General features: G+C 33.3%; 1 protein-coding gene across 1 annotated transcript; it reads right to left on the bottom strand.

Moving 5' to 3' along the window:
• Positions 1-5,045: 5,045 nt before the first annotated feature.
• LOC113711191 (probable protein phosphatase 2C 2) lies at positions 5,046-7,923 on the bottom strand. Its single transcript, XM_027234371.2, has 5 exons — positions 7,089-7,923; positions 6,667-6,840; positions 5,906-6,076; positions 5,608-5,787; positions 5,046-5,474 (listed from the first exon to the last, which is right to left on the bottom strand). The coding sequence occupies exons 1-5, from the start codon at positions 7,731-7,733 to the stop codon at positions 5,328-5,330; spliced, it is 1,317 nt and encodes a 438-aa protein (XP_027090172.2). The 5' UTR covers positions 7,734-7,923; the 3' UTR covers positions 5,046-5,327.
• Positions 7,924-13,395: the final 5,472 nt, after the last annotated feature.

A 13,395-nucleotide genomic window follows, 5' to 3' on the forward strand; every position in this document is an offset into this window, starting at 1 on the left:
TCAAAGTGGGACGGAGGGAGTATTTTAGATCTAAAAGTAGCTCGTCTAATTTTTTAGTTTTAGTCTAACTTTTACGTTACATTAATAAATTTCTGTCCCAGCCAGCTTGGTCAGAATCTCACTGCTGTGCCTCTTAATAAATGACCTAATTAAGCTGCCTACCCTATCTAGATTTAGTGGTAGGAAAGTCTATTGGTTATTGTCAACCATGAAATCAGTTGTGCTGTTTAAAGAGAATGTCTGAAGTAGGTAAGACTTAAATGTACCAAAATTAATTCGAATAGGTGATTGCACCCAATATCTTTAGTCCTGCAACTTGTAAGTTGTAACCTATATCGAGGTTAATTGCACTTTACCCCGGCAATACAGTTTTTTTGACTCCTGTAATAAAGTTCTATATGAAATGACTAAATCTTATATATACGCTATTACAATTGGATGCATCATACATATGTAAGATTTAAATTTTAAATTCAAATTCGAATTATGTATTATATGCTCCCTCCGTCCCACTTTGATAGTCCTGTATTCCTTTTTCATCTGTCCCAAATTGTAGTCCACTTTCCAATTGAAGAATGTAGTTGTATTTTAATTTTTCTAAAATACCCTTATTCAATGTAAGTAGTTGTTACTATAAACCTACCCCATTTAATGAGAGTTGATTCTTTTTTTACCATCAATTCAAGTTCCCATAAAGTTGTACCATATTTAATGTGAGGGTATTTTAGAAAAATAGCAATCTAAATTTATTTTTCCAACAAAGTTAATTACTTTTTCTTAAACTGTGTGAAAAAAGAAACAGAACTATCAAAGTGGGACGGAGAGAGTATTACGTATTCAATGATAAAAGTCTACACACTGTCAGTGTATATAAAATCAGTAGGTTTTTAAGGGTAATGAAACTTGATCACCGCAAATGTTGACAGCATGCAAGTTGCCCCATATCGTTTAACACATTTTAGTGATGCAATGACGAATGATCCGTACTTTTTGGGACCCAAAAAACTCATACGGAGTTGGATGTGTAATTTCTTGGTGGCGACTAAGACGCTGCATGTGGCAACTCTATGTTCCAGATAAAGCTTGGTACAGATCAGATCTCTGTTTGTGCGTGGAAGTGCTAATTTAATGGGATAGGTAACTCTTGGTTTGAGGAGAAAGAGGGAGAAGGAATTGCTGATTTTAGGCCAAGAAAAAAGAGGGAAGACGTGAGTGGCAGTTGGTCAAGAAAAGTGGGAAGGCCCAATCAAACGTAAAGTAGGTTAGGAGCTCGAAAAAGTTCATCTATTAGGGTTTGGGCCGTTGTTGGATTTTGACAATTGGACAAGTATCAAAACAAAGAAGAGTGAACTTCTTTCAAGGCATATCATGCCTAAATTAAACCAGTGCGACGAATACACGATATCTTGTATGGAATATGGATTACTGATTTCTGCCCATCAGAAGATGCATACATACATACATACATATTGTGGGATTTGGCCGGCTCTCTTTAAACAAATTATTGTAAGGAATTTAAAATTTTACTGTTAATTCTCCCTCTTAGTTTCATCTACAACCCTAAGCGATGTTGGGAAACCGTTACCGGCAAGTGAATCAGATGAGCTACAGATTCACGGTTTAATCAATTTGTCCGGTTCAAACCTAATTCAATGATTGTCAAATTTTTAATATTAAATTATTTGGATGAAATTAATATATAAAAAAGAAAGATCGGTTTTCCATTGATTTTGATCGATTCAACCGGTTCTTGATCAAGTCTCATAGGTTCATTTGACTTCTTAGATTAAATATAAAACATGACCGACTCGCAGTTCAATTAATCGAACCAATCGATTTGATCCTATTTTCAAAACACTAATTGTAAGGGGAAGTTACTGTCAGTTCAATTAGTTGAACCGACCAATTTGATCCTATTTTCAAAACTGCCACCTAATAAGCTGCTTCGTTACGCAAGCGAACGACAAAAATTGCACGAATGCTGATAGATAGGCCAATATCGAACAACATCCAACAGATGTCGGCATTCAGCCCAATTTATGGACTACACGTTATCTCGATCTTCAAGTCATTCCTCTGTCCTCAATCACTCTATTCTGGTCAAAATTCAAAAAACACGGCTGAGCACTTAAAACTAAACAACCCTCTCATTCCTTGCCTTTAACCGCTAGTTTTAACATCATTCTTAATTAAAAGCCTTGAATCACAAACTTATTTTTGAAGGGAAGTCCAAACCAAATAAGTTTCTAGTTTTTTTTTTTGATATAAAATAACTTGATGTAAAAGGTGGGTAGGTAAATCCGAAGGCGAAAAAAAGGTTGGTGGAGCTATATGTTAATGATGGAGGGAAGAAAGGCGGTTTGAGACTGGCTTGTCTTGGAGTAGGAACTATGAAGAGGAAAGTGAAGGGGCTAGAGCCAGTTAAAGTTTTTAAGTTCAAATTCAGGATAATTTTAACGATTGTGAGTCGAGTTTGAGCTCAACCTCAAGTTCAAACTCAAGATAATTTTAATGAATCCAATTCAAACACAATTCTCAACTAATTAAACAAATGAGTCGAGCCCGAGTTCGATTCGATAATTTAATGAGTCGAAGTTATAAGTCAAAAGCTCAACTCAAATCATCTCATTTACAGCTCTAAGATTAAGGGAAGGGATTCATTTGCAGGTGGTGCAATGGCCAAATAAGTAGAGCAAGTGAGGGTGATGATCATGAGATAGGGCCTGCGTGTTGAGACTGAAGAATTTAGAGATGAAGGGAATATTGATTGAAGATAGGGGTGAAATTAGTCTTTTAAAGCATTTCCAAGTCAATCGGCCATGTTGGTCCAAATGAATCATTCAGATCAAGTATCATTTTTCCAAAATGGCACACCACATTTGATTTAAGTCTACAGCATGAACTAGTATCACTTTCCAAAATGGCACACCTCATTAAAGGCTACAGCCTGACAATAGCTCGAAAATAATACTAAGCCTTTGCCGTTTACATTTTACAATCAAGTTGCAATTTACAATCAATCGATCTGTTTATGAAGGAGATTGGTTATAATGCATTTCAATATTTAGTGAGCAGGTTGGATATTTGAAATCTTCAACTTGAGGGGAGTGTTTGAAATCAATCCTAATCAAGTCCCTTGATTGTCTTGCTGATTACCTAATCCAATCAAGCCTCCTAATCATTATCTAATCCTCAATTGTCTCTATTTCTTGATTATCTCTTTAATTATTTTTTGAAACTCTCTAAACCTAAATTCTTCTGTTGCTCCTTAACTTTTTTCTTGCCTTGCAAACAAAGCATCTTCTTCCTTGGAGGTCTCCCTCCCTTCCATGTCTTCTTTCTGTAGTTTTTGGATTTATAATAAATTCTCTCCGTAGGTTTCACTTATGATAAAGTTTCTCTTAGAATTTTCTAGTCAGAGTTTCTTCTGCCTTAAGAATTTTGGTAAAAGTTTTCTCTTATTCTATCCTAGACATTTTTAGTGAGAGTTTTGTTAGTTTTATATTTTTTTTATTGATCTAAGTTTTTTAAGATTATCAGATCAAGATTCTTTAAATTTATCTCGTCAGATCTCATATTAACATTTGAGTTTAAACCAATTCATTAGCATATCTAGAAGAAAGCAAGCGGTGTAGTTAGAAGTATACATAAATTATCATGGGACTATAAATGCTTTATCTTTTAAATATTTTTCGAGTTTCACAGTGTATTATTTTCTTGACTATTCAAATCTATAATATCTCATTCTTCAAATCTATTTGTATCTATATGGTTGCAATATATATCTATATCTATATGTATTAGAGTGCAGATTTTTGATGAGGAGCTTCCAAAAGCATTAGAAATTCAAATCCTTTTTAATTACAATTTTAGATTTTTTTTAATTTAGTAATCTTTATCTTTTAATTAACGGGTAATAAACACAACTACAAATCACGTCTGCAAATCACAAACCACGTCTTATACTTTATTTTTACTACATTTTAGATTTTTTTAATTTAATAATCTTTATCCCTTAACTAACGGGTAATAACCATCCCTACATATCACGTGTTTGCAAATTACAAATCATGTCTGACACTTGATCACACAACTAATAGTAATAAGAAATTCACCACTACGAAAATCATATATCGAAATTGAGGAGCCCAATTGAATTACAATTTTCATAATTCCCACAATTCTACTTATATGACATATCTTACTTTCATAATTATTCACAAAAATTGAAGATTGCTAACCCATTTTATTTTCATTTGTCATCCACAAAAACCAAATACAGTAAGAAAAAAAACACTACTCATCATAGTTTCACCATGGACGAATCCCACCTACAAAAACTTTGATGGCACCTAAATTCAAAATCATGCCTACGGTAAATTTATTTCACTTTAAATAATTACTGAACAAAATTTTCAATTCATAATTATAACCTATATTTTCTTTCATTCTTACTAGGTTAAATATTTTCAAATATTTGCTTACATTCAGAGCATTAACGTAGAAAATATGTTCTATGAGCTATGCAAAAATTGTCATGTGAAGGTCATTTTGCAAAAACATTGCATATGCATTGTAATGATGTGGTCAAAACTATTGTTAGGTAATTAATTTCATGTACCTTTAATTTCAACATAATTTTTTAATATTGTATATAACATTTTCTTTTCAAATAGGTACAATGTTAATATACAAATCGTAGATTCAAGTGGTAACCTAAATCTTAATCTACAAAACAGACATGCACGAGGCCCTATTTCCAGGCTATTAGTGGAATGATTACTATTATTTGGATTAGAAAGGTTGGAAAGGCAACCATTAAGACCCTTATCCTTCAAACTTGGTTATTTTCTAGAGCATGCTACCCCTACATGTTTTTGACATATCAGGAAGAACAAGATTTGTTGCAAAGCCAATGGTAAAACCAAAAGGGCTTACTATTTGCACAAGTTTCTCACGTTCGTTCTTGTGACAATTTATCAGCCGTATAACTTGGAGTGATAAAGGCAGTTTATGCTTCAACATAGAAAGACTGGAATTTGAAGTTTGACTGCTGTCTAAAGAACATGAATTCTTCATAAGGATCAAAAGATACTACATGCTAATTTAAAGGCTGCAATTTGCAACCTTTTTTGCTATGGCTATACATTTACCCTCTATTCATGACGGAAACATGACAAGATGAAGTTTTTACTCATCATCCTCGCCTTCTTTAGGATGGCATCAAGAAGGACAAAATTAATTACATGGGGATGATGAATAAAATTTCTGTTTCTACGTATGGCCTACTACATACTGCGCTTGAGATTAACTAGAGTTTCCTGCCACTAATTTACAAACTTTTGAAGGTTAATCACCATCACTGTTATATCATCCACACCACCTCGGCTGGTAGACATAGCTATAAGCTCCTTACAGGACTCCAATGAATCCTTCTTACTTGATACTACATCAACTGCCTCCTGATCACCTACCTGAAGTTTCAATTAAAAAGAATAATCGTTCAGTTTATGACCATTACTAATAATAATGGCTAATTAAATATGGGAAAAGTTGAAAGAAAAATGACAGAAAACCAGTGCAACAGGGGCTTGACCAGGTGTATACCTTATCCCACAATCCATCAGAAGCCATGATCAGAAAATCACAGTCGGAAGTTAAAGGAAGTTGCAAAATATCCGGTTCAGAAATGACATGATCTTTCAAGTAAAGGTCACCAAATGCCCTGGAAACTGCAAGGGTTCCATTCACTCTCCAAACACCATTTCGACAATGCAAAAGACCACCCTGCAAAATTGACCAATGGGATACATGCTTAACATCAAGTTAACTTATAGGATGGGATTTGGGATTGAATCAAGCTAATTGGAAACAAGAAATTGGTCAATATAGTTAATTTACTTACCGATTTTTCGATGCGAATACGCTCATCCTCCCTGGTGAGGCGATGATCTTTAGTCAATGCAGTAGCTACTCCTTTTCTACTAAGGATTACTTTACAATCGCCTACATTTGCTACGTGCAGTTCTCCATCCTTGACCAGGACGCTAGCTGCACAAGCTCCACCATTCACCTTCTGCAACCAATTCAAGCAATAATGTCTGATTGAGCAACTTTATTTAAATCCAACAAGAAATTACTAAATTATTTGGTAAGACCAATTCGCACAATGTAATTTGGTGATAGTATATAACAAAAACATTAGTTAAGGATGAGTGTCGAGCACAACAAACTAATGTACAATATTATGTTGAACCCTTGTATTAAATTCAGTAAAATAAAAAATTTGTTGGTAATCTTGATTTAAATAGTCTGGCCAGCAGCCAAAATACATGCATTGTATAGCATAAGGCAACTTGACATCGAGGAAAACAAAATTGGCAGTTCTAACTTCTAACAGTAGAAGATAAAAGAAAGAGGGAGAAGGAAATAGTCAAAGAGTCATAAATCTGAAAAGTTAATTTGGAAAAGAAACGTGACAACGAGTTGCTATCAATACCACATTCCTGTTTTCTCCTTCATAAAGATGCATGGGAAAGTAAAATAATTGAAGTCTGCAGGCACTTGCATGTGAGAAACTGAGAATACGTGTAGACAAAAAGTCAAACCAATTTTATAAGGTTGATCAAGTTTAAATGCCTTTGTTTAGAAGTAATGGTAGTCTACCCGATTAAGGAATTGCTCATCCGTGACCGAGTAACATTTGCGTACTGCTGCTTCAATCCTGTTTCCATCATTTCCCAACAACTGTATCTCATTCATTATGTTCCTTCCGAGATTTTCAGCTACAAAATCAGCTGCAGCTCGGCCTCCATGCCCATCAATCACCACAAAAAATGCCTAAAACAAGAAAAGATCATCTCATTAAAAAATTGTGAGCTATAAGAACATCATATCTCAATTATATTATTATAAAAACAATCCTTATTGAAAAATTGAATCTAACTTTGCCTGAGGAAATGTTAAAGAAAAGTGTCTTTTTTAAGCAGAAAAAAAAAATGCATTTTTTTTGGGTAGGAAAAAGTACTGCACATTTGTATGCAATAGAAGATATTCAATATGTTAACGAAAATGGATCATGAACTTACTTGTTTAGGGTTGCCTGAAATATCTAGCATGACACCATGCCCATCTTCCATTATTTCTCTCCTTCCTTTCTTACTAGCCATGGCAAAACCTTTTCCTTCCGTCTGAAATTCCTTCCTCTCCAAAATTTTCCCTACTTGACCGAAATCTGAAGCCGGGCAATATGCCGGTACAATGAGCTGTGCAGGCCTCTTCTTTAACATTGTAGATTGCTTTTTCTCGAAGGGGTTCTTAATAGCACTACTTTTCACAACAGCTGGATCTTCCAAGGTCACCGAACCATGATTTTCACTGGGGGAGAGATACTCTTCGCATGCTTCATGAATTGGCTTATTGATTTCTGATACAGCCAATTGATGCGGACCATGATCGCTAGATTTCTTTTTTCGATCAAGTTCTTGATCCTTAATATTGTTACCGATGATCTTCTGTCTCTTTGAGCCTCCAAATTGCTTGAAAGATGCCCCTTTTTCGACGAAGAATGAGCTGAGCCATGTTGCTGGAGGAGTGCCAGAAGAAGATTGTTTTGATGCTGCAGCCGAGGTTATGGCCATGGCCATGCAAATGCTTTTCCTGAGGCGTCGGAGGAAGATTAAACCTAGCGAGATTACTGAAACTCGTAGAAAAAATTCACCTAATGCTATCATTTTCCAATTGGGATTTTGCTATTCATACAATCTTTGCAAAACTCGTACCACAAAATTGATGAAGTCGATCGATGAAATAATTAATCAACAGACGTGGTAGTTTTCCTTGTTTTTGTCGTTGATGATGAATGAATGAATGAAATAATGCAAGAACGAAAATGAATGTGGGAATTGGCCAGGGAGACGTGTTATATAGGAAGGCGGCAAAGAACAATGATTTGATTTATGGTAATGAACTAATGATATGGTTTTAACGGGTCAAATATGAAAGAGACAAGATCTTATGCCCTCAGCAACCTTCTGGTTAACGAGTCAAAGGGTGGATAAATTGGAGGTGAAATCTTCTATGGTTGTTGATGAGTTCAACGTAAGCATACGCAATGTCTTATGATTATAGTATTGTTTTGGGAAACCTTCAACGCCAGGGAAATGGTCCTTTCCATTACTATTTTTTGCACTTCTTAATTTTGCAGATACCTTTGGGAAAAGCCAAGCAAGTATATTTGATTTCCAGAGAGAAATAACCTGCCTTGAAAATGTCTTTACTCTCTGGAACAAACATTGATTTTATCATAAATGCTTGAGAATGAGTCTTTTTTTTTTATTTTGTAATTTTGGGAAGTTTATAACTTGGATTGGCCGTTTATAACAAGAGTCTTTTTTGGATCAAGGACATATTTGACGGCCCGCTGCTGTTTCAGATAAAAAATAGCTATTAATTTGTCAATAGAGGATAATGGAAATTGGAATTTTTTTTAAAGTAGGGAAAGAGTAGATTTAAAAAGTGAAGAAGGGACAAGAGGATTAAAATCTAAAAGCTCTGCATTTTGAGGTCTCAATCTTAATCACTAGATCAAATCCTTTTCGATTGAAATTGAGACCTGATCAAACAGTAAAGTACATGATGAAAATGGTTAATTTACTGCTCAAGGTTGACAGGTTTGTTGCGTGCAACTTGTGGTAGGGAATGAAAAACCAACATAAATAATTTGTGCGAGTACAATTAAACACTCCAGTTTTTGGAATCGTGTTCTCTAGATGGCCATATTAAGTCATGTCCAGCTTTATATATTTTCGAGAGAGAGATAAAACTTTGCACAGTTGGATTTACTTCTGATCTGTTTCTTGTGCATCTAAGCAAAATCTTGCAAAAACGAAAGTTCTTTTTGGCTGTTGTTAAACATATACATTTTGCAGAATTGAGATCAATAGATCATGTGGCACTATATATAAGTCCAACTTTGACAAATAGAGAAACATTGAAAATTTCAAGTGGATTCTTCCTTAATTCTTTAGTAAATAAATGACATTTTAATAATCCGCAAGGTTTAACACTCTTCCTACCCCAAAAAGAAAAAAAGATATGCAATCTATCATTGCCCTTGAAATTCATTTACCAAATTCCAAAAAGGTTGATTTATCACTTATGGAGGGTGGTTTCAGAAGTACAAGCTCCTTTTCTTTAATTTGCTAACTTAAGGACGGTTTGTTTAACCTATTATAAAAGCTAAGTAGGGGTGACTATATTTTGAGCCAAAGAAATCATCTTAAGTGGTAAAACCTTTTGGTCTTTCCAAAAAAAAGAGCAAATTACACTTTGCTCTTCTGTGATTTAGTGCTTTTGCACATAATCCTCTATAATTTTAAAAACTATACATAAACCTCTCATAATTTAAATTATAGTGTCAAAGTGATGGAATTTGCATTTCGTGACGGAGACAACAAAAATATAAAAAACAACCCTATGTAAAGTTGAAAATTATTTATTAACCATAGGAGAGTTATGTATATATTTTAAAAATTATAAGGGGATTATATGATAAAACACTAAATCATAAGGAGATTATATGGTAAAACATAAAATCATATGGGGTTAAACTGTCATGCATATTATGTTTATATATTTTGATTATTTTAACCATTTTAGTTTTTAAACAAGGGTAATTTCAACATTTTCATAGGTTTCGTTACAAATGGTCATTTTCGTCATTTTGATACTTTAATTTAAATTACAATAGGATTATATATAATTTTTAAAATTGTAGAGGATTATGTGAAAAATAGCTATACGACAGGAGGTAAAGCATATTTTACAAAAAAAAAAAAGCCTTGATCACATGCATGTCTATTCATAGAAGCTAGCTACTTAATCTTTATTTAATTGGCTTAGCCAGCCTCAAAAAAGAAATCCTTAGTACTGAATAAGCAAGATGGTTACGACCTCCATTTGTCCTACTAAGGTTTGCCAGCAGCAGTTTTTCGTAGAAAATAGGTTCTAGAACTCAGGAATTCGAATTGTATGCAGATATAATTTCAAGAAAATTATTATGTATGAAACCATGAACAGAACTCAGAAACTCTAGAAGGGGCAGCAGATAAATATAAATGACACGTCAAATCTTGCCAGCGCACGAGGGGAGCCGGAAACATCTAGACGCGACGCTCAAATATATTGCGTCAAATCGCGGGAGCCACTTTACGGTTCAAGCTAACGTGTCAAATTGTGTGCCTTAACTTAAACAAAAAAGAAAGATAGTCATGGTTTCAGTCAAAATTGCTTGCTTGGCTCAAATTATTATCTGAAGACTGAAACAAGAATCGATGCCGTCCAACTCTTTCTTTCTTTCCGGAGTAAATCTTGGATTCATGATACATATATAAAAATTAAATTTTAAATTTAAATTTTATATAATTATTATTTACGTAAAATTAATAACGTATATATATCGTCAGTGTATAAAAAATTAATTCTTTATTTTGTTTTAGACAAATTTTTTGAACACTCTCATTGTAGCTAAGCATTTTTAATATAATTTCTTGTAGTTTAAAACTTTTTACTTACATTCAATGTGCTTCGAGCTCAAGTGATATAACGGATAGAAACGAACTTCACTAATGAAAATTTCACCTATATGAGTTTCAATAATACAGTTAGTCACTTACTTGATTCCAATCAAGTGAGATCTTAATAATGTTTTTCTTTTACAAACAGCTCCAAATTAACGTTTGCAATCTATAACAAAAAAATTAAATCATCACTGTAAGAGTGCCAACGTTTTTGGAGGCATTTTTAAAAGAAAAACATTGTTGAGGTTTTACATTACTAGAAACAAGTAGTCACTTGCATCATTAGATTGTTAATGGTTAAATTTTCACTAAAAAAGTCCATTTCTATTTGTTTTCCACTTAAATCTAAAGCACAAGAGGTGTAAGTGAACAATTTTAATGCTATATGTGGGATTCGAACCCTGAACCCAATAATATATACGCGGCTAAAATATTAAAATTGTATTGATTAAATTACCGCATTAAGTCATTTATTAGGGCTATTGCGACAATTGAGTATTTTATATTGCTACATGTCACGTCAAATTATGCAAACATTTAGATTGTGAACTAGGGCATCACTGGCTCACTGGCTTCCCAGTTTCGCTTGGATTAGTTGTTTTTGGGGGTATTTTTGAAAAAAATTACTGTAGCAATGTATATGAAAAATTTTTACTATAAAAATTTTTGAAATATTTGATATATTGTATGGATGAGATTTTTTTGAGTTATTGTATATTATTATACTATTGTATTTGAAAAACTTGTTTTTGAAAAAATGGTCAATCCAAACGGTGGTTTAAATCTTAGGGTGTGTTTGATAAAACTAAAGTCTGAAAATTGAAATCTGAAATCTGAAGTCTGAATTCATTAAGTTATTGAATTGTTAAGTATTAAATCTAATATCATATTCAATGATAAGTGAATAGATTATCACTTAATGTTGGGACCAAGTTTTATCTAGAAAATTCAGTGCTACTTAATTAATTCAGATGTTCACTTTTTCGTTATCAAACGGTCTGACTATGTTAAGATTTGAATCTATTAAGTTTAAATGCTGAACTGGGCTATCAAACAGGACACAAATCTTGAAAATTTTCAGTTATATGCATTGTACATCATTGTTTTTGCCCCTATTGACAACTGGGAAAAATTTTTATGCAAAAACCATTAAACACGTAATTTCAGATGTATATGAGAATTGGTCCCTTGAAGTAAACTTTCTGAGTTGGTATCTGCATTCACACCCATGTACTGGAAGTGTTACAAAATTTATACAGAAGTGTCACTAGGGTTCACAAACCCATATCAATTTATGTCTCCATTTTTTTTTAATGATTCATTTGCTGCATAAAAAATATTTAGTATAGCTACGGAGCTATTTGAACAGGTTCTCGTACTCCTGTAATCATCTTGAGCTCGAACTTAATCAACCTTCTGGATTCTGTAGCATGCCGCTTAAGTACCTATTCTTTGCCTTAAATAAAAGGTCAACCTATTCTTCTTGATTGTGTCAAACGTTGAAATTACAAAGTCAGATGGAACATACCACTTGGAGTATTTTTGCATGGATTACAGAAGAGAATATTTATATCATCGAAGATCCTTTTTTGGGTGCATGACGGGGCTACAACATTTAGAGGGCGTGAAAGGTCACCCTTGGATTAGCCGTAGAGAAGCTCAAATACTGCTCAAATGTTGGCTTGTGTCATAGGTCCTATTTGATAATTCAATTCAATACATAAATTTAATAGATTCAGATCTTAATATGTTCAGATGCGTTTGATAATCAAAAGTTGAACATCTGAATTAATGAAATGACACTAGGTAAAATTTCCTCCAAAAAATAAATGATAAACTATTAACTTATCACTGAATATAATATATATTCAAATGTATTTTATTTAATATTTAACAATTCAATAATTTAATAGATTTAGAATTCAGATTTCATAGTTCAATTTTTATATTTCAGTTTTATCAAACGCATCCTTAGTCAACTTCAGCAGTGAAATTGAGCCTGCGGAGAGAGTTGACAACCAATACATGGTTTCCAATGTCACTTTGGTTTGCATTTTCTTGAATTGTCTAAAGCGGGAGAATCTGTGTTTATCTTGATACGCAATACATTTGTCATCGATTTGACCAATGTTCTTTTAATAGAAACAAAACCATAGGAGATAGCAACTAGAATTTTTGCAGGAGACTAAATTGAAAGTGAAACATGCCATAATGGCATTGCCATTCGATTTATGTCTCAAGATTTGAAGTTTCACTAGAACCTTTTTTTTTTTTTTAATTAATGCTTTTCTGATTGAGGAACTTGGATTGGATTTCGTCCAAATTTGGATAATATGAAAGTGCGAATTATCTACAAAAAGGTTTAAGGGGTTGATAAATCTTTAAGCCACTTCACTTATTGATTGCTTAAGATTTTCAATAGTAACAAAAGATCATCTACCCCTGCAATTGTCAAGAATACTTAATTGGCCAGTCCTTTGTACATTGTGATTGGAATAGCAAAATTTACGGTAAAAAAAAAAAAAAACAGGTTTCAACAGGTCTAATCTGTTTTCATCATTTTTATTATTTTGCAGTAGCATTGAATCATTCAACAACCAAAATATGGGAGGAATATTTCCAAAAACAAAGAAAAGGAAAAGGAGTATTAAGAACTATACAACTTTTGGCAATGGAAGATTCTCTATTTTTCGATTTTGGTAGCTAACCAAGTCAACTCTATGAAGTCATGAAACCTATAAGCCCAAAAAAAAAAAAAAAAAAAAAGTCAAAGAATCCATCACTTTCACTTTCGGCGTATGCAGGCCGATGGGAA

The sequence above is a fragment of the Coffea arabica genome, chromosome 10e, assembly GCF_036785885.1.
Source record: "Coffea arabica cultivar ET-39 chromosome 10e, Coffea Arabica ET-39 HiFi, whole genome shotgun sequence".
In the NCBI taxonomy this organism is placed as follows: domain Eukaryota; kingdom Viridiplantae; phylum Streptophyta; class Magnoliopsida; order Gentianales; family Rubiaceae; genus Coffea; species Coffea arabica.

What these genes read in the sequence shown, in the direction of transcription:
- LOC113711191 (XM_027234371.2), bottom strand. Translation starts at nt 7,733, where the DNA reads ATGATAGCATTAGGTGAATTTTTTCTACGAGTTTCAGTAATCTCGCTA. An exon ending in TTTCAGGCAACCCTAAACAA is followed by an intron (nt 6,841 to 7,088) that starts GTAAGTTCATGA and finishes TTCTTGTTTTAG; the next exon opens with GCATTTTTTGTGGTGATTGA. An exon ending in CTGATGGATTGTGGGATAAG is followed by an intron (nt 5,475 to 5,607) that starts GTATACACCTGG and finishes TTGAAACTTCAG; the next exon opens with GTAGGTGATCAGGAGGCAGT.